Source organism: Megalobrama amblycephala, linkage group LG18 (assembly GCF_018812025.1).
Source record: "Megalobrama amblycephala isolate DHTTF-2021 linkage group LG18, ASM1881202v1, whole genome shotgun sequence".
In the NCBI taxonomy this organism is placed as follows: Eukaryota; Metazoa; Chordata; class Actinopteri; order Cypriniformes; family Xenocyprididae; genus Megalobrama; species Megalobrama amblycephala.
Window position 1 is genome coordinate 15,148,341 of NC_063061.1, and position 20,715 is coordinate 15,169,055.

The following is a 20,715-nucleotide window of genomic DNA, read 5'->3' on the forward strand; positions in this document are numbered from 1 at the left end:
CCATAGTTTGTTTCCTCAGAATTTAGTCTTTTTTATCCAAATCTCCTGTCTTACAGTATATAGGCTTGTGTGTTTATTTTTAATATAGCCTATATATATCTGGTTTGGTTCATGACACAAAGTCATTCTACAGAAACGTCCACTTTTGGTATGACAATATGTCTTAAAATGTATTTCTTTTTTTAACATTTAAACATTTTTAACATGACCACATTATTATATTACATTTTGACTTTATGAATACACATAAATGACAGCTTAATGATTTTTTTTTTTTTTTTTGTGCATTTATTTAAAGACCCCATGTACCCATTTTTTTTGTCACTGGTGTTACCTTAAAAAAAAAAAAAACAGATATAAACAAGTAATGATGCAATCGTTTAAATCTTTATTCTTGAGTGTAGCACAATTCAATGGATGTAAAATTATTATCATGTCACACATGACACATTTTATTTAATGTGACAGACAAAAAACACGAATCACCAGTGACGTACATAAGACCAAAGATCCTTATTCTTTAACCATAATTAAGTAGATGGGACTAAATTTTTACATTTGGTATACAATCAAAGACTTATCATTGACACTTAGTGAAAGCAGTCAGTAAAAGATCATAGAAAACATTTAAAAAAATGTCTGTAAAATATGTTGTCTGTAAAGTCGCTGCACTGAATTAAGCCATATACCCTTAATTTAGCCATATCTGACCAAAGGAGGATTAACAATGAGAAAGAAAAGTTAGAATCACGTAATCTTAGTGCTGTTTTATTAAAGGTGCCCTAGAACTTTTTTTAAAAGATGTAATATAAGTTTAAGGTATCCCCTGAATGTGTCTGTGAAGTTTCAGCTCAAAATACCCCATAGATTTTTTTTTATTCATTTTTTTAACTGCCTATTTTGGGGCATAATTAGAAATGAGCCGATTCAGGGTGTGTGGCCCTTTAAATCTGGTGCTCCACACCCCAAGAGCTCGCGCTTGCCTTAAACAACTTAAAAAAAGTTCACACAGCTAATATAACCCTCAAAATGGATCTTTACAAAGTGTGCGTCATGCAGCATGTCTAATCGCGTAAGTACAGTGTTTATTTTGATGTTTACATTTGATTCTGAATGAGTTTGAGGCTGTCCTCCGTGGCTAAAGGCTAATGCTACACTGTTGGAGAGATTTATAAAGAATGAAGTTGTGTTTATGCATTATACAGACTGCAAGTGTTTAATAATGAAAATAGCGACGGCTCTTGTCTCCATGAATACAGTAAGAAATGATGGTAACTTTAACCTCATTTAACAGTACATTAGCAACATGCTAACGAAACATTTAGATAGACAATTTACAAATATCACTAAAAATATCATGTTATCATGGATCATGTCAGTTATTATTGCTCCATCTGCCATTTTTTGCTATTGTCCTTGCTTGCTTACCTAGTCTGTTGATTCGGCTGTGCACATCCAGACGTTCTGCCCTTGTCCAATGCCTTTCATAATGTTGGGAACATGGGCTGGCATATGCAAATATTGGGGGCGTACACCCTGACTGTTACGTAACAGTCAGTGTTATGTTGAGATTCGCCTGTTCTTCGGAGGTCTTTTAAACAAATGAGATTTATATAAGAAGGAGGAAACAATGGGGTTTGAGACTCACTGTATGTCATTTCCATGTACTGAACTCTTGTTATTTGACTATGCCAAGATAAATTCAGTTTTTGAATCTAGGGCACCTTTAAGAACTTAATGAATAGCTTTAAATAAAGTTTATCTATAAACGGGTAACACTAGTGACGGTAACACCAGTGACAATTTTCATGAAAAATGCCTTTTACAAAATGGCTGCTGCAAGGTATCAGTCCACATGTTGTCAATCATGGTATATTCACTAAATCAAGTAGTTTAATCCATTTGTATTCTAGTTTTTTAAAATTCCTTTCTTTATTGATCTTCAGGAAATAGGAAGAAGGAAGTCAAGTGATGTCATCAGTGTGATTTTTTTTTTTTTTTACTTAAAAATAAGAGATTTTTGTTAAAGGTAACACCAGGGGACCACTATATTCATAACACAAAAATCTTTTAAACATACACTGTACCTGAGAGGTTTGCTTTTTCACTTTCAGTTCTGCTACAGTAAGTTACAAACTTTCATATGCAAACACTCACACGACCTCTGTCCTCAAGTCCAATGTAGAGCAGCATTAATTCTCAAATAAGACGTGAACACATTGTTAGTCACATGTATAGTCTTCCATTAATTTTAACCAACAATCTGTGATGCGACATTAGGCACAGCGTGATTACTGCACATCTGCTGAAGCCTGTAATAATTTATTCATTTAAGGTCAAATGCAACACGCCTGGAGCCCATAGATTGAGTCCGTAGTGATTTATCGGGGCAGTAAGAGACAGTTGACGGGGGGAAAGAGAAGATCATTTTGGGGAGAGCAGCTGACTCATTTGCATTCACTCCGTCTCACTGAAACAAGCTACAGGCAGAGAGAGAGAGAGAGAGAGAGTCAAATGATAGAATGAAGAAGGCTGTCTGCCCACCTTTGGTCACCCACAGCAACGGAAATCTTTTTTATTGCGGTCACATACAGTACAGTCACTTGTGACTCATGGGATTGAAATGAGAAACCTTCAGACAGTGATGAATGAAGTGATTATGATAATGCTTTTGTTCAGGGTGGAGGCTTGTAGTTTTAACCCTGTAAAGCCTGTCATGAAATAGTGTATATATAACAAAAATATTAATAATAAAAAATGTTTGCATATGTGATATATTTGTTACATTATTTTATGGTTAATATAGTATGATATAGAGAAATATGGAGAACACAGCAGAATATAAATGCATGTAAATATTGATTGTCACTATGATTTTATGATCAAAGCTCATACATACAAAGCAATGATTTAGAGTTTACTTTTGAATACAAAATATTTTCATCACTTTTGTCAGGCATGGTATAAAGGGAATCGGACTCAATTTGGTGAAGAATTTACCACCATTATAGGTGGATTGTTATTGCAATTATAGCATTTTGCAAAACGTTATACAGTACACCTCCTTTGATTACAGTAAGACCCACTTTGCACTACACAAAAAAGATTCATTTACTAATTTCACTCATCTTCACACGTTTTAAAGTTTATCACTAGGGTTAAGCTGTTGAAACACATTCATGAGGAAATAGCGCCCCCCTGTGTGCAATCTCATTAACTATAGCTGCAAACAAAATAAAAGTCCCCTTTCAGCACCCAAGTATTTTTCTTGAAGCTACCTGATATTGCGGGTCCAGTTTGTCGGCATAGTATCAAGGTAAATATTCCATGCATTAAAATACATATAGTTTTATTTTTTAACCTTGTTAAATAATCTGACGTACTGAAATTTCTAAAACTAATAGGAAGCCACGCTTGTTGACGTCACTTCCGAATGACGGACTCATTCTGAGATTCTGGACGGACGAGTATATTTTTCTTATTACAGGTAATTGCCTTTTCATTCACATATTAAGCTCACAAATGACTGCAAGAGAGATTTATCCCTGGCGTCTCTCTTTATAGACGACTAAATCTGTAAAACACGATACAGTTTGCGAAAAATCATAATAAACATGGTTCAGCAGAAAACCTTAGCCGTCATCCAATTAACTTCCTCTAAAATAAACCCAGCACGCTACAACAACTGATATGATTTTTAGCGGATGTTAAAATGCATCTTATAGATTACTTTAAGCCAGTTAGAGTCCTGCTGCTGCTAACACAACTGATTGCTGCATCAATTAAATGATAATGTGCGCATTTGGGTAGAGAGCCTGCGCATGAGCACAGATGGACACTTACCGCGTATTGTAGCTGTCTGTCAAGATTCATTTCTGTCATTTGTTAGTTCTGTTGTCTTTTTCCCACAGACATGAGGCTGAATTTGGTATTAGTTGTCACTCTGATGTCCATCCCCATGGCACTTGTGCAGGGGGCTGAAAAGAAAAAACTACAGATCGGAATCAAGAAAAGAGTGGACAACTGTCCTATCAAGTCCCGAAAGGGTGACGTGTTGAACATGCACTACACTGTAAGTGTCAGACTTCTCGAATATTATTCATGCTCATGCTCAAAAATGTCTTATTTTAACTGTCTTTTTTCATCTGCAGGGGAAACTGGAGGATGGGACAGAATTTGACAGCAGTATACCAAGGAATCAGCCCTTCACCTTCACTCTTGGCACGGGACAGGTCATAAAGGGCTGGGATCAGGGTTTGTTGGGGTGAGCAGCAGTATTTCTGCATTTCTAGATCATCTGAGATAGTTTTTCAGTCAGGATTAGGTCAGTCAGGATGAACCTAGACTAATAAAGAGGAATTAGCAGATTAGATTTAAGAGGTGGTGTGCAACTGTGTCAAATATATTAGTGTGTGTCGGTGCTGTGGCCTAGCGCTCCAGTTTGACAACCTGTCATATCTATGCTGTCTCGATTTATAAAAAGCCCATGTAGCATGTGTTGTCCCTTCTCTTTCCTCGTAGGATGTGTGAGGGTGAGAAGAGGAAGCTGGTTATTCCCTCTGAGCTTGGTGAGTATGTTATGGAAATGTAATGTCTCGTGTTTCAAAGCATATGAAAATGATTTTCAGTCTATATCTTCAGCATATCTGACTGTTTTATAAACTACAGGTTATGGCGACAGGGGAGCACCACCTAAAATTCCAGGTAAGACATTACAATTGCACGGTCCAATCCAAACTTAATTAACCCTTGTGCGCCAAATAAAAAAATTCAAAACTCCCGTTTGCCTTGATTTACTAAATCTTGCGCACACTTTATTATTTCGTTCCCTCGATTTATAATTCATGATTAATAAATCGAGGGAACAAAATAGTTAATTGTGACCACGTTATAGTAAATCATGTGCATGATTTAGTAAATCGAGAGAATGAATTAGTAAATTGTGCGCACAATTAAATTTTTTTTCTCGCATTTCATGTGTGGTACTCCGTAAATTTGAGGTTGATATCTCAAAATATGAGCTTTCAGTAAGATTTTGTTTGGGCGCAGTACCAAATTTTCCCTGCAGTAGAGTTTTTCTCTCTCAAATATTACAATCACACACACAATTTTTTTAGTGCACACATACAAACCACACTCTGACATTCATACTAACACACCCCCACAATTCTAGCTGCATAATTTGCAATTGGCTCTATAATATTCAGAAGCAGAGAACAAGTGTAAAGTGAGTATTTGCTTTCTAGGCCAAACCTGAGAAAATGGCACCTTCTGGTAAAAAATAGTAAAAATTAAAAAAAAAAAATTGAAGCCTTTCCAACAAAATAAAAAGCCTATTAACAAAGATTGCATCATTTTATAGTTAAATGGCCCTGAGATTTAAAAAATAGCTGTTTTAATGGGTTTCAATGGGGAAATTTTTTGTCCAAATGGTCCTGAGAAGAACTATTTTGTGTACTTAGTGCAAAATAGATTTTTTTAAAGGAAATAGGGGTCGAATAGTAATAAAAATACACACCTATGCCAAAATTTTGCATTAACATAGGCAAAATAATTAAAAAACAAAAAACTGTAAAAAACAAAAATGTCCATAATGTCGCACAAGGGTTAAAATGCCAAAAGAAATTAAATATATATATATATATATATATATATATATATATATATATATATATATATATATATATATATATAATATATAAAGAGCTATTGCGTCTGTTTCCCACTTTGTTTATTACAACTGTATGTACCACATTCTGTCTCACGTTTGAAATCTCTGCTGTTTTCCCACTAGGTGGAGCCACACTCATCTTTGAAGTAGAACTGTTGAGCATTGAGAGAAGATCTGATTTATAGTGACAGACATGTCAGTCTTAAGCATTTAAAATCAGTATGCTTGCAACACTGCTGTACTGGATATACCTGCATAGCAATTTCAGGTGTTAAAGACCATTTTCAGTTATTCAAGCGGTTACAGAAACCGAATAAGCTCAGTAATCATAATTTTCAAATTTTTTTGGATGTTTACCTTTCAAGAAAAGAATGACAGACATGTATGTAGCACCATTCTTTATTTGAGAGCCTTACTACATGTATTTGGTTGTGAGAGTGCACACAGTACAGTTTTTTTTGCCATTCCAACAAGTTCTGATCAGTAACATTTGCATTTCTGAAATCTTGTTCACTTGAAATAAACATTTTATTTACAAAAGATATGCGGGCTTTGAGCTTGACTTAGCATTGACCTTGGCCTACACCACCAAAGCATCTTCATTCATTGCCTTCATCACAATTCAGCATACTCTTCATTTTTGTAAAATTAGTAAAAATATCAGATGTAACAAATTGGCAAATTCACTCTATCTGTATTGCTACTCTTCATCCTGAAAGAACTTCAAACTAGTTTAATTTTCCTCGGTCAAATGATTTTTAAAAACAGTAGTACTAAGCATAGAGCTATCGTGTTTTTTTTGTTTGTTTTTTGTTCCCCTAGAAATGGTAGATTAAAAATGGCTTACAAAACACAAGTTCACAATTCTCATCCCCCTCCCTCTTCCCAAATTACATCAACACACCCTAAAATCTGAAACCCCATATCTAAAACTAATATTTTCTGGCCTGCAAAAAATCGTTTCGCCCTAGCAAAAGACATCAGATGTGAGAGACTGACAAAAAAGGGGGGGATAAAAAGAAATCAGCTTTGTTCTAACTTCCTACTTGATTACAGACAGACACATCAAGCCAAGTCACGAGGCTGAAAAAGTGTATTGGTGAATAGTGTAACCGTAACATCAACCATTCGATTCCTTTCCCTAAATCACCACAGGGGTTTTAAGCTAAAGGGACACTACCACACTCTCTACATGTAATATATGCTGAAACAGTACTAAGACGAAGTAAAAACAGTTGGTCAACCTGCAGCTGAGGTTGGCTTAGCTGGACTCGTATCATTGATCTCCGTTTTGACAGACGCTGTGGTTTAGTGGTTGGGTCTGCATGCCTGCATCTCTCCTCTGGGTTTGGAGTGACAGGTTGGTTTTGTGGTGGTGGGGGGAGCTGCGATGGCCTCATGGCGTCAACTCCCCTTTCTTCTGCGGGGTGTTGAGTTTCTGCATCCCTCGGACCTTCTCCAGCAGTGCCGCCACAAAGTCCTGCAGGTGGCCGGATTAGAATTATGGCAAGAAAAAGCACATTTCTGTCCATCGTAATGAATGACTTAATGGATCTGAGAATAACATGACTGCCTGTAATGAAGGTAATTCCTAATGCTATTAATATTCAAAAAATGGCACTTACATCATTAGGCTTATAACAGTCGACCAGCAGCATCTGAAAAACAAAAATGCAAAGAGAATGTCTTTTAGACTAATCTGCTGTTTTTCCAACTGTGTACCAATGAAAGCGGAAACGCTGAAATAAATCTCCTGCTGAAAATTCAGTCTTCAAAAAGAGCTCGTGACTAGAAGGATTACTGTCAAACCACCTGCGGACGAGGCATACTAGAGCACGATTCAGCACTGAAGGGTGAAAGTCTTGTGTAATGTTCTTAGGGGGAGACATCTGAAGCGAACAGAATCTAGTAAATGTATTAGAGATCTGATTAGACCTTCACTCGAATGGCTCTCTCGACATCGCTGGGCAGATCCAGAAGCTCATCCACATCTATTTCCAGCTCAGGCACCTCATCCTCCTGTAAAATACAGAACCACCGATGAGAGATGTTAATGAGGGCTTCTGTGGGGAAAAAAAAAAAATTAAATGTGAATAATTCACAAGCCACAGAAAGGCGGTCAGATCATGAACTAGACCGGTATAAAATATTCAATCAGGCAAACAACTCTTCTGATCTCAGAGAGTTCATGCAGCCCACAAGGACTGGTTGACTATTATTTGCACATCAATGTGCAAAATTTTAACAGCTTGTCATTGGGACAGTGCTCTTAAAGGGACAACTTTGTACCCCTTCTACCCCTAAGAGGTGCTTGTTATAAGCTTAGAGTAGTAATGTGAACCCTTTAAGGGATAATTCAAAATTCTGTCATCATTTACTCTAAAGGCCTGTTCACACCAAGGACGATAACTAGTTCTAAAAATTGTTCTTAATATAAAGGAATAGCAGAGTTCACACCATTCATAGAGGAACTATATCGTTGGAATCAGAAAAAATTTTTTCCAGCTGATGAATGATAAAACACTGACAGCCAATCAGAATCCATTCTGCTGTAAAGAGCACAAGAATTTAAAGCGTCAGACGACAAAACCGCAGCACGTGTTAATAATAAACAGAACGATAATGTACGTTGGTGTGGAGGCTAATGTAGTTATCGTTCTTGGTGTGAATAAGCCTAAAAGGGTTAGTTCACCCAAAAATAAAAACTCATTCTCATGTCGTCCATCACCCATAAGACCTTTGTTCATCTTCGGAAACACATCTGAAATCTATGAGCTTTCTGACCTCCAATAGGCAATGTTATTACCACTTTCAAAGCCCAGAAAGGTATTAAAGGGATAGTTGACCCAAAAATGAAAATTTGATGTTTATCTGCTTACCCCCAGAGCATCCAAGATGTAGGTGTCTTTGTTTCTTCAGTAGAACACAAATGATGATTTTTAACTTCAACCGTTGCCATCTGTCAGTGGTATAATGTAAGTCAGCGGGAACTTGGACTATAAGAGTAAATAAAACACGCACAGACAAATCCAAATTAAACCCTGCAGCTCGTGACGACACATTGATGTCTTAAGACACGAAACGATCTGTGCGAGAAACCGAACAGTATTTATATCATTTTTTACTTCTCATACACCACTATGTCCAACGGCATTTATCACTCGATTCGTGAGGTCTGATCGCGCTCTGACAGCGGCAGTCATGTCTGGCGCTCATTGAAGTATATGCGCGAGACATCACTGCCGTTGTCAGAGCGCGATCAGACCTTACTAATGAGTGCTGAATGCCGTTGGACATAGTGGTGTATTAGAAGTAAAAAATGATATAAATACTGTTCGGTTTCTCGCACAAACCAATCGTTTCGTGTCTGGTTTCATTTGGTCGTGTTTTATTTACTCTTATAGTCCAAGTTCCCGCTGACTTGCATTATACCACTGACAGATGGCAACGGTTGGAGTTAAAAATCATCATTTGTGTTCTACTGAAGAAACAAAGACACCTACATCTTGGATGCGCTGGGGGTAAGCAGATAAACATCAAATTTTCATTTTTGGGTGAACTATCCCTTTAAAGACATTGTTTAAATAGTCCATGTGACTACAGTGGTTCAACCTTAATGTTATGAAGTGACGAGAATACTTTATGTGCGCAAAAAAACTAACAAAAATAAGGACTTTATTCAACAATTTCTTCTCTTCCATGTCAGTCTCTTACACTGTTCACGTTGTAAACACAGTGCAGCACTTCCGGGTTCTCCGTCAGAACGCTGGCTCATTATTGGCCAGCTCCTGTGTCAGCACCACAAACGTCATAGTGCTCACAACAGCGCTGGACAAAACTGAGCCAGCTTTCTGACATAGAACCCGGAAGTGCTGCACTGTGTTTACAACGTGAACAGCGTAGGAGACTGACATGGAAGAGAAGAAATTGTTGAATGAGTCATAATTTTTGTTTGCTTTGCGACATAAAGTATTCTCGTCGCTTCATAACATTAAAGGGTTAGTTCACCCAAAAATTACAATTCTGTAATTTATTACTTATCCTCATACCGTTCCACACCCGTAAGACCTTTGTTAATCTTCGGAACACAAATTAAGATATTTTAGTTGAAATCCGATGGCTCAGTGAGGCCTCCATAGGGAGCAATGACACTTCCTCTCTCAAGATCCATAAAGGTACTAAAAACATATTTAAATCGCTCAGTGAGGCCTCCATAGGGAGCAATGACACTTCCTCTCTCAAGATCCATAAAGGTACTAAAAACATATTTAAATCGGTTCATGTGAGTACAGTGGTTCAATATTAATATAATAAAGCGACGAGAATATTTTTGGTGTGCCAAAAAAACAAAATAACGACTTTAGTGATGGCTGATTTCAAAACACTGCTTCGGGAAGCTTCGGAGCATAAATGAATCAGTGTATCGAATCATGATTCAGATCGTGTGTCAAACTGCCAACAGCTGAAATCACGTGACTTTGGTGCTCCGAACAGCAGATTCGATACACTGATTCATTTATGATCCGATGCTTCCTGAAGCAGTGTTTTGAAATCGGCCATCACTAAATAAGTTGTTATTTTGTTTTTTTTGGCGCACCAAAAATATTCTCGTCGCTTTACAATATTAATATTGAACCACTGTACTCATATGAACCGATTTAAATATGTAGTACCTTTGTGGATCTTGAGAGAGGAAGTGTCATTGCTCCCTATGGAGGCCTCACTGAGCCATCGGATTTCAACTAAAATATCTTCATTTGTGTTCTGAAGATTAACAAAGGTCTTACGGGTTTGGAACAACCTGAGGGTGAGCAATTAATGACAGAGTTTTCATTTTTGGGTGAACTAACCCTTTAAGTGTAATGATGATTACTCTTTGGTTAATCATCATTTACTAAAACCAAACTGTTTTGGTTCCAATTGATATTTTTTGTGCATATAATGGAAGTCAATAGGAACTGAAACTAGTAACCAACATTCTTCAAAATATATTCTTTTACGTTCCATAGGAGAAAGAATGTCCAGGTTTGGAACAAAGGGCGAGTAAACAATAGAATTTTTTTTTTTTTTTTTTGGGTGGACAATCTTTTTAAGGTACTATGCCCAGTGACAGGCTGTCATACCTTTAAAGGTACAATTTTTGCTCTTTTTTTCCCTGAGCGTACAGGAAGCCATCTCTGGCCTTTGTGCATGGCATCCTCTCTGCACAACAGGATGGGTTGATCCTCATGTCCATGTGCGATTTATTGTGTGTGTGTGCATGTGACAAAAACAATCTCTATTCACTTCCTGTTGGCTTACAAAGACAACATTGAGTCTCTATCAACACAATTCTATCTGAAAGCTTCTTAGATTGAGACACAGCAAGTGAATGGAAGCACAACCACAGCTTCAACCTCTTCTGTGTAAAACTCTGGATTTTTATGTTATATTACAGCTAGTTTGCAGTCATACTCCTTTTCATTAGAGATTGACTCTCATTTTGCTGTCTCCTGCAGTGCTATTATGCTCCATTAGTGAGTGCTGAGGAAGACTGGTGAGGAAAGTTTTTCTTTAAGTTTATGTGCTATTGCAGTCATTGAGAAATCAGGTCTGTTATAAAACCCTTCACACTGACCCATATTGTAGAGTCGCTCTAGCACACTACAATTGACCAAAGCCTTACCAGCGGTGCTACTCGTAATTAAAACACTTTCTCTTGCATCTTATTACTTAATTACAGTGATCAGCTGAAGGTCAGTACACCACCTTCATTTAACAGACTAGTGCAGCACTTCATGAGACAGTAATAGGACTGGGCAATGCATAGTACTGGCTCTTTAAAATACTTAATTCTGATTGGTTAGTCATGGTATTCTGTAGCCAAATTAGGATTCAGTAATGAGGATTGCCCAGGCTTACTGACACCATTGTACCTTCTCCAACTAAAGAGTGCTTATTGATACCTCTTCAATTATTTTTAGTGGGTTTATGAATTTATAGCTGTCATGGAGTTAAAATTATAGCTGTACAATTCTCAGTTTATTAAAAAAAAAAAAAAATACAAATAAAAAGATTAGATCGAATTATATGTAATATAAAATGTTGCTAAGATTTTTTGTGGCTAGAGGAAGTATTGAGTAGTAATGACCACAAAGCATTTAACTGACCATTGTTCCAGGCAACCGATTTTCTACATTAATAATAAAATATACACTACCATTCAAAAGTCTGGGGTCAGAATGTTTTTTTTTTTTTTGCTGCTGCTGTTGTTTTTGAAACAACTAAAAGAAATTGATACCTTTATTCAGTAAGGACATATGAAGTTGACAGTAAAGACATTTATAATGTTTCAAAAGATTTATATTTCAATGCTTTCCTTTTGAACTTTATACTCATCAAAGAATCCTGAAAAAATATCAGTTTCCACAAAAATATTAAGCAGCACAACTGTTTTCAACATTTATAATAATAAGAAATGTTTCTTAAGCAGCAAATCAGCATATTGGAATGATTTCTGAAGGATCATGTGACACTGAAGACTGGAGTAATGATGCTGAAAATTCAGCTTTGTGATCACATTAATAAATTACATTTTAAAATGTAAAATTCTGGTAATATTTCACAATATTACAGTTTTACTGTATTTTTGTTTGAATAAATGCAGCCTTAGTTATCCATCACAATGTATTTCTTCGCTCTACAGTAGTTAAATTCAAATAATGTGAGTTCAATGAGAAAATGTACACCTGACTGTGTAAAACAGCCATTATAGGCACAAAATTTTCTCAGTGGTGTGTGGAAATTTTTTGAAAGCCACAGATCCAACTATTAAACAAAAATACATTTGAGCCAACCTCTATCCGTTCTGCTCTGAACAATAGAAAACCATTAAAATTAGGTTATGTAATTTGTCACTGTGCATCGCTATCCTCTTAGGTACAAACATTTATCTTGAGTTTTTGCTCAGGGCTTTTGTGATTTAAGATGTGCAGTCGAAACATCAACCTAATTGGAACAAACACTGCTGAGACTGAGATATAATGGACAAGTTCTCCTGTCAGACCACATTAATATACTAATAACCTGTGGGATTCAGATGACATTTCACAGGTTTAAATATGTGTGCTTCTATTATCTTCTTCATTATTATATGAATATCATTGTAACTTGTAGAATAGTATTCTAACATCAGAAACCATTTGTCAGTGGAAATGTATCACACGTAAGGCAAGCAGGCTCTCAAACTAAATCCAAAGGGTTCAGGCTATTCTAGTGTCAATGAGACAAAGCGAAATATGGATTTTAGCTCAGGATGAGGCCTACCGCTGGGCTGAGAAAAATCTCATTTCAAGAGCTGCCTAGTTTTACACTACACATAATCTAGGTCAGTTATATTAGCCCTGGAGGTTAAGTCAAGCTCAAAGTGAAGCATGCTTTGCATGTCTGAACAGATGACATCATCACAATGGCTAGAAGGGTGATTCCAAACATCCCAGGGGGCTGAAAGAAAGACAAAAAACCCATCCTGACCAGTGTCACCTACTGTGCAATAGACAGAAAAATCCTAATCAGCTATATCTGGGTTTTGTGCATCTGTAGACACAAATATATTGGGATTGGAAACCATGTCTTTGTTAATGCAGCTGGAGCTCCATCCTCATATAGATCCATCACATTAACATATGAGGCAAGCCCACTTTTCGATGAAATATGAATGGATGCATTATGCATCAAGGTATCATTAGGTGCTTAAATGTTTCTTCCTCGCAGCACCTGTTCAGGAGGCTCACATTTTGTTTTATGGCTTTGTCTGTAGTTGTATCATGCCACGCCCTTCCATGTGTAAATGTATAACCATAAAATCAACATCGATTAAAAATAAAGACAAAAAATATGTAAAAGGTGCCATGCTGCTCTTAATAAGCAATCAATTTATTAAAGCAAGGCAACTATAGCGCAAAATGGACCTGACAAATGGAATACCGGTTCACGAGCACTGGAAAGAAAGAGCTGTCATTCCTTGCAACAAAGGATTCCACACGTTCAAAGCAATGACAGTGTTTTTTGTCCTACCTCGCAGTCGTACAGATTCATTAACTGGCTAACTATCCACTCCTCCAAATTCAGTCGCCTCCTCAATTCTTTTCTGTCATATTTTACGGTCACTCGTCCTTGCTTCTGTGGCACTTCTTCTTCGGTACCGGGAGGTGTTTGAAAATAGACCCGGGGCTGAGGTGTCGTTTCCGGACTCGTTACCGCTGCCATTGTCCCTAATAAAAAAAAGCTGTGGTGGATTTAATAAATTAGAGCATCAATTCAAAAGACAGAGCTGGAAATGTGCACAGCTACTGCATGTTGCAAAAAAAGTGACGGGCCCCTTTTCTTGAATGGAACAGACCTTTGGATTGCAAGGAGTCCGCAACGGTAGATGAGGATCAGGCATACAAGGCGCTTAGAAAACAGAAGAATTCATCAGACTAATTGTGTGGCCACGGATTATCAAAGTCCATCTTCCCCAAATCGGTCCATCAATTGTCACAGAACCGCTTGTGGGCGCCTCCAAGTGTCCGCGCTGAGCGATGTCGTGAACGAATCATTCGTTTGAATCGGATCTTTTCAATAAATCAGTTGTGGCGGTTCACTAAAACGCAATCTAGAAACTCACTCGCTATTAGGACACTACTCTATTTTACACTACACTACTTTTATTTTACGATACACAATATTTATATAGCAGAAATAGTAATATGTGGTAGGCATATATTATACAGCCACTGATGCACTGAACTGAGAAGTTGAAGTGACTGCGGGGTCGAAATGAGTCCAAATGGTGCTTTACAAATAGCGTTATGTTACAACTAAAACATAGGCCTACTGAATGTAGATTGACTATATGAGAGTCATTCAACGAGACCGGTACGATTTGAGTCCCTCTGACCTTTTTCAGTGTGTTTTATCTATTGGGTCACCAAAATATATTTTAAAAACTTTTTTGTATTAATTGAAATGTAATGTTTAAAAACATGATGACATACATTTTATCTTTACATTAGAAATTATTTTGTTTTTTTCAGTTGACACCACCTATTTTGTCATGTCCCTCAAGGCCTTCTGTAAAAGTGTACTTGGGATATGAATAATAAAATGAGAAAAAAAGTCCATTCATTTTGCCATAAATATCCATCTGTGCTTTTTTGCTGGTAATGTTTTTTTTTTTTCCTAAGTAAATTCATGATTATTCATTAAAATCACATTATTCAGTTCTGTACCTCAGTAACCCCTCAACCCTGTTACACAAACCATTCTCCCCCTATAAAAATAATGAACTGATACTTATGTGGCATCATTAATAGGAAGTGACATCATAGAAGTCTTCTGAACAATACTGTGAGCAAACACAGCCTAATTCAGTTATAATTATTAAAGAAGGTGGTAACTTGCCTATGTTGTGAAATTGTGTTTGTCAAGCTTAACGACTCAACCCTGTTACATCGATTAAAGATAGAAAACTATTACTTGTGAAAATTATCTTTGTTATTTCAACATTATTCATGATTTCTTAATATCATGCATGCCATGCGCTCTCCATTTATTCACTAGATTTAGAGCAGTGGCCAATTTGGGCAAAAAATCACAACCCCGTCACACCAACATTTTTATTATTATTTTTTTTTTAAGTTTATGAAAAAGTAATTTAAAGTTAGTTGAATTCTGTCTGAAATGTTCAGAGCAATCATACGAATACTGATTTTAGTTCAAATTCTGAAGTTAAGCCTTTGATCAAAAATAATGAGGTACTGTCACAAAAAGTGCCCATTTCAGGCTTTAGTATAGCAAAAGTGTGAGATTTTATGTAACTTTTATATTTGCAATTACTGAATTAGGGACATCTGATTAATAGGAAAATATTGATTTTATCACAAATACATTTTATAATAATATTCAGAGTGCTCCCATAGTGTCCATAACTTAAAATAATGACCAGTAATAATAGGGATTTGATGCCTGAGATGGGAAAATATGTTTTTCTGGAAGTTAAATAGGCTATGTCATTAATGTTGTGGGGTGTTCAGGAAAGTAGCCTAGCTAATACATTTTGGTAAAAAAAAAAAAATAAACACGCAAACTTTTTTAACCTATGCAACTTTAAAAAGGTAGGGATGCGACTGTGCTGATCGGTATGTGAATCGCTAATTTGAAACGAACTGTTTAAAAGAACCGAATCGCGAATCGAGTCGGAACTCCCATCACTATGAAATACCACCACGCAATGTTTCCCTTTGGTCTTTTTGTAGGTTGTGCCAAGTTGCGTTCTAGTAAATAGATTAATAGTTAATATAAGTTGTTCATAAAGTCATATATAATAATTTCAAGCAGCCATAGCCTAGGCTATCATGTTTTTTTGATTGATATTATAGCCTACTGATATGTTATGCTCCCTATCTGTCAGGCCACCCCTCTTTCCTGTATGTGGACTATTCCAAATCAAATATCATGTGCCTCTCTCTCTCTCTCTCTCTCTCTCTCTCTCTCACACACACACACACACACACACACACACACACACACACACACACACACACACACACAAGCATAGTGCATTACGGTTATGCCAAGTGACCCTCCGTCATTTCATCGTAAAATCCAACATTATGTCATTTATTCAACCCTAATTGGTTCATTCACTCCACTAAATCGCCATCCTTTTTGCATCAGCTAAATTTGAATAGGTCCACTGCCCTCAAGCTATTTCATTGTCCAATTAGAATTTCCTTTTATTATTATTTGATTGGGTTATTCATTAGCCTATTATTGACATGAATGGCCACATATATTCCTGTATGATGTAAAGCACAAGGGTGTATTTAGACATTTACAATAGCCTATACATTATAAATACAATATAAACAGTGCTGGGTAGTAGCTGATTACATGTAAATTGGATTAGTCTAATCAATTCCAAAAATTAAAAACTTGTTACATTATTTTACATTTTAAAATACTAGTAAAATCAGACTACAGTTACTTTTCTATTTACTTATTACATGATTAGCCTACATGTTATTCTCACAAGTAAATTATTCATAATTCATTATTTCTACTTCTTTGCTATATTTAAAAAAAATCCTTTCTATAAAAGTCTACAAACAAATATATTTTAATCTTTTTTTAGTAAATGTTTTATTTTGGTTGTTTTTATTTTTAAATTATTTATTGATTATATGTATTATTTATTTATTATAATTTAATAACTTAATAGCTTTTCATTAAACTTACAAACCCCAGTCTGGGAAATCCTGAGGTAACAAAATATTTAATGCACTTCATGTTGTTGATAACAAAGAATGGAATATATTTTCTTTCTCTTTGTATTTATTTATTTTTTTTATATCAATATTTAAGATTATCCTATTCAAATCAATGTGATAAACAAGTCAGGTCAACAGAAATCTAAAAAGTAATCAAATTTGTAAGTAATCTACCCAGCACTGAATATGAATACTTATAAATATTATCATAGGACACGGTCAAATATTTTCATCATTATGTTGTAGCATCCATTAATTTCCATCCTTTTAATTTCATCATAACTTAATCACAATATCATTTCTCCTTGATTTTTCAGCTAAATAGTTTCAGTTCAATATTCTTCATAATGAAATTCAAAGGGCTGAAAAAGTTCAGTGAAATTAAGGTTGATATATATGAGTATGAAAATTCAAACAAAACACAAATACAAAGAGACAAGATACACAAAAGGTTAAAAGCATCACATATTTTTGGTAAAGCACTTTAATCTTACTTCAGTGTTTTTTCCAGCTGTTATTTTGTTTAAATTCTAAAGTTTGTTCCAAATCCATTGGTGCTTTATGAGTAATTATCATCATTATCAACCTGTGATCCCTTCCCACTATATGCAGAGAGACCAAACTATGCAGGTTTACTTTTCACTAGAGTTAAGGGTTTGGACAATTTCTAATTTGCTATACCTTTTTATTTAGATTACTAGATTAGAAATATTGCAAATATTGCAAAATCATAAAAAGTATGCCAAGGTGTCAGGATGGTATGCTATGTCCTGATTTTGGAAGTGTGCATCCTTGCATTCTTTCTCATTTATGTTGCCCACAACACCTTCCACAATATGATGAGGAGTTTGTGCTGGTTCTACTTCCACTTCATCAAGTTTTTAAAATTAGCAACCGATTCATGGCTTGTGATGTTTCATACCTATAATGCATCATACCTGCGTTACCCTCGATTTCCGGTTTTATTTTGTAGAAACCATGAAAACACCAAAGACGCTTTAATATATTATGTTTTATTAGACAGGTGAGCATCTGTTTGGATGGATACATTCATCGACAGAAAACTATTCATGTTATATAGCTCAACACAGTAGGCCTAAGTCTTATTGTTTAAATCTCGTTTTCTTGATTTACAGCGAGTACCATGTTTTACCATGCCTGATATCAATCTAGCTTACTGCAGTGTGCGACAAGTGTCTCATACAACAACTTTCAACACACAAATGTATCTGATAAATGAATATGATAAAACAGCTCTGCTTTACCCCACATACGCATGACCGGAAGCAGAGACTGTGGCATAATAAAGTTCCGCTGCTCTCGTGGCATGTGTCGCACTTGTCTCTCATTAGCAATCGCTCCAGCGATTTTTTATTGTTAGTGTAAAACTGTTCTTCAACAGCATCCTAAAACCTCAGTGTAACACTAGAGGGCAGCCTGTGATCGAGCGAACCACACTGCTGAGAAGAGGGCATTATGTAATGCAGATCTTTTGTTTGGAATTGTAGCTGCTTATTTAAAAAAAACAAAAAAAACTTACAAACGATACTGAAAAAAACAAGGTGTTCCTCAGATTAATGAGTCGAACTAGAAAAAGATGTTTTATGCAGATTTAGAACAACTTAAGCAATATATGAAAACACCAAATGCATTTTAATTAACTAGTTCACAATGAAAAACATACAAAAAGATGCACCCAGAATCATGATGCTGGATCCAGTTAGAGTAACTTCATTCTGTTTACAGAACAAATTTTAAAGCAGTAAAATCCGGTTTGCCAAACACGGGCTAGAATCCTCTGTTGTCTGAAATTTCCTGTTAATCAGTTTTTATATTTCTGATTTGCTGCTTCTAGGGCAGACCCTGTATGAAATCGCTGCCAACAAGGCCGTTATCCTTCTTTTTAATGCACCGAGTAATTGGTTCAGTGGCCCCTGTGTGCCACACACCAGCTCTGGATTATGAGCTCTGGGTCCTGTGAGCCTCCCTCACACACTCTTCTCTTCACTTTACAGTCACAACAAAACAAATCGAAAAGCAGAAGCGAGTGCTGGTACATGTTGCCTTCTCCAAACCGTTTGGGATTATAATGGATTTTAATGTTAGTGTTTGAGATGAAAGAGCCCTTCCAAACAATCCAACTGTAACATGAAATGTTGCATAACCACTTGCCATTGGCTCATTGGCTTTAAGTATTGGATAATGTTCAAATTGAGCATTCAGTTCCTTCTCTCTATATTTACCCTCAGCGAGTCTGAGCTGTTAGGAGGGGCACAGTGGGAAATCTTCCAGAGCAGTGTGCCTTTTTAGCCTTAATCTAGTCTCTCTTGAGGGCCATGTTCCCTCCTTTGAGGACCTGTCAGTCATGGAGAGTGCTAAGACAATTCTTTGTGGGGTTTCAAGACATCTTGCTGCAGAATTGCAATTGAAGCTAATCTTGAGCCTGGTCAGCACTTGAACAGGAGACCTGCTGGGACGAAGCGGACTAAATGATTAGAGTTTAGAGAGAAGAGAAGTTTTTGAAACTACGTCGCGGAAGTTAAAGGTGCCCTCGAATGAAAAATTGAATTTATCTTGGCATATTTGAATAACAAGAGTTCAGTACATGGAAAAGACATACATTGAGTTTCAAACCCCATTGCTTCCTCTTTCTTATGTAAATCTCATTTGTTTAAAAGACTTCCGGAAAACACGCGGATCTCAACATAACACCGACTGTTACGTAACAGTCGGGATCATTAATATGTACGCCCCCAATATTTGCATATGCCAGCCCATGTTCGAGCATTAGACAAGGAAAGGCTGTATTAACGTCTGGATCTGTGCACAGACAAGGTAAGCAAGCAAGAACAACAGCGAAAAATGGCAGATGGAGCAATAATAACTGACATGATCCATAATAGCATGATATTTTTAGTGATATTTTTAAATTGTCTATCTAAATGTTTCGTTAGCATGTTGCTAATGTACTGTTAAATGAGGTTAAAGTTACCATCGTTTCTTACTGTATTCACGGAGAAAAGAGCCGTCGCTATTTTCATTTTTAAACACTTGCAGTCTGTATAATTCATAAACACAACTTCATTCTTTATAAATCTCTCCAACAGTGTAGCATTAGCCGTTAGCCACGGAGCACAGCCTCAAACTCATAGAGAATCAAATGTAAACATCAAAATAAATAATTTACTCACATGATTCGATGTATGCACACAGCATGCATGACGAACATCTTGTAAAGATCCATTTGAGGGTTATATTAGCTGTGTGAACTTTGTAAATGCGCTGTAATATAGTCGAGAGCTCGTGTGGCAGGGAGCACGCGATTTAAAGGGGCGGCGCGCTGAAAAAATCAGTGTATAGTTAATGATGCCCCAAAATAGGCAGTTAAAAAAATTTATAAAAAAAAATCTATGGGGTATTTTGAGCTGAAACTTCACAGACACATTCAGGAGACACCTTAGACTTATATTACATCTTGTGAAAAAGCATTCTTGGGCACCTTTAAAGCTTTTTAGACGCAAGTGCGTATGGCTGTCGTGCCGGAAGCTTGTTATTTTACTTTATAAAGTTTAGATAAGGATATTATCTCTTAAACAAATGCATCGATTCACTTCAGAAGGCCTTTATTAATCCCCCGGAGCTGCATGAAGCACGTTTTATCATCGATGGATGCACTTTTTTGGGCTTCAAAATCTCACCCACCAATCACTGTAAAGCTTAGAAGAGCCAGGATATTTTTAATAACTCTGATTG

The 20,715-nt window shown here is 36.4% G+C and overlaps 2 protein-coding genes across 3 annotated transcripts; one reads left to right on the top strand and one right to left on the bottom strand.

Annotated features, from left to right (window-relative positions):
• Positions 1–3,404: 3,404 nt before the first annotated feature.
• Positions 3,405–6,213, top strand: fkbp2 (FKBP prolyl isomerase 2). The gene is made up of 6 exons (XM_048166539.1): positions 3,405–3,487; positions 3,912–4,072; positions 4,152–4,264; positions 4,522–4,568; positions 4,669–4,704; positions 5,795–6,213. The coding sequence occupies exons 2-6, from the start codon at positions 3,914–3,916 to the stop codon at positions 5,854–5,856; spliced, it is 417 nt and encodes a 138-aa protein (XP_048022496.1). The 5' UTR covers positions 3,405–3,487; positions 3,912–3,913; the 3' UTR covers positions 5,857–6,213.
• On the bottom strand, positions 6,055–14,253 carry ppp1r14ba (protein phosphatase 1, regulatory (inhibitor) subunit 14Ba). 2 transcript variants are annotated; one of them, XM_048166541.1, is made up of 5 exons: positions 14,052–14,253; positions 13,727–13,937; positions 7,607–7,690; positions 7,297–7,329; positions 6,055–7,151 (listed from the first exon to the last, which is right to left on the bottom strand). In XM_048166541.1, exons 2-5 carry the CDS (start codon positions 13,916–13,918, stop codon positions 7,068–7,070), a joined length of 393 nt encoding a protein of 130 aa, XP_048022498.1. In that variant the 5' UTR covers positions 13,919–13,937; positions 14,052–14,253; the 3' UTR covers positions 6,055–7,067. The 2 variants fall into 2 exon arrangements, with proteins under 2 accessions (XP_048022498.1, XP_048022497.1); XM_048166540.1 differs by having other exon boundaries at positions 13,727–13,923; positions 14,052–14,249.
• Positions 14,254–20,715: the final 6,462 nt, after the last annotated feature.

Excerpts from the sequence above, each read along its gene's own strand:
- fkbp2 (XM_048166539.1), top strand. The coding sequence starts at position 3,914 with ATGAGGCTGAATTTGGTATTAGTTGTCACTCTGATGTCCATCCCCATG. Across the intron at positions 4,073-4,151 it reads TGTTGAACATGCACTACACT|GGGAAACTGGAGGATGGGAC; the intron begins GTAAGTGTCAGA and ends TTTCATCTGCAG. Across the intron at positions 4,265-4,521 it reads TGGGATCAGGGTTTGTTGGG|GATGTGTGAGGGTGAGAAGA; the intron begins GTGAGCAGCAGT and ends CTTTCCTCGTAG.
- ppp1r14ba (XM_048166541.1), bottom strand. The coding sequence starts at position 13,918 with ATGGCAGCGGTAACGAGTCCGGAAACGACACCTCAGCCCCGGGTCTAT. Across the intron at positions 7,691-13,726 it reads TGAATCTGTACGACTGCGAG|GAGGATGAGGTGCCTGAGCT; the intron begins GTAGGACAAAAA and ends TGTATTTTACAG. Across the intron at positions 7,330-7,606 it reads AGAGAGCCATTCGAGTGAAG|ATGCTGCTGGTCGACTGTTA; the intron begins GTCTAATCAGAT and ends TTTGTTTTTCAG.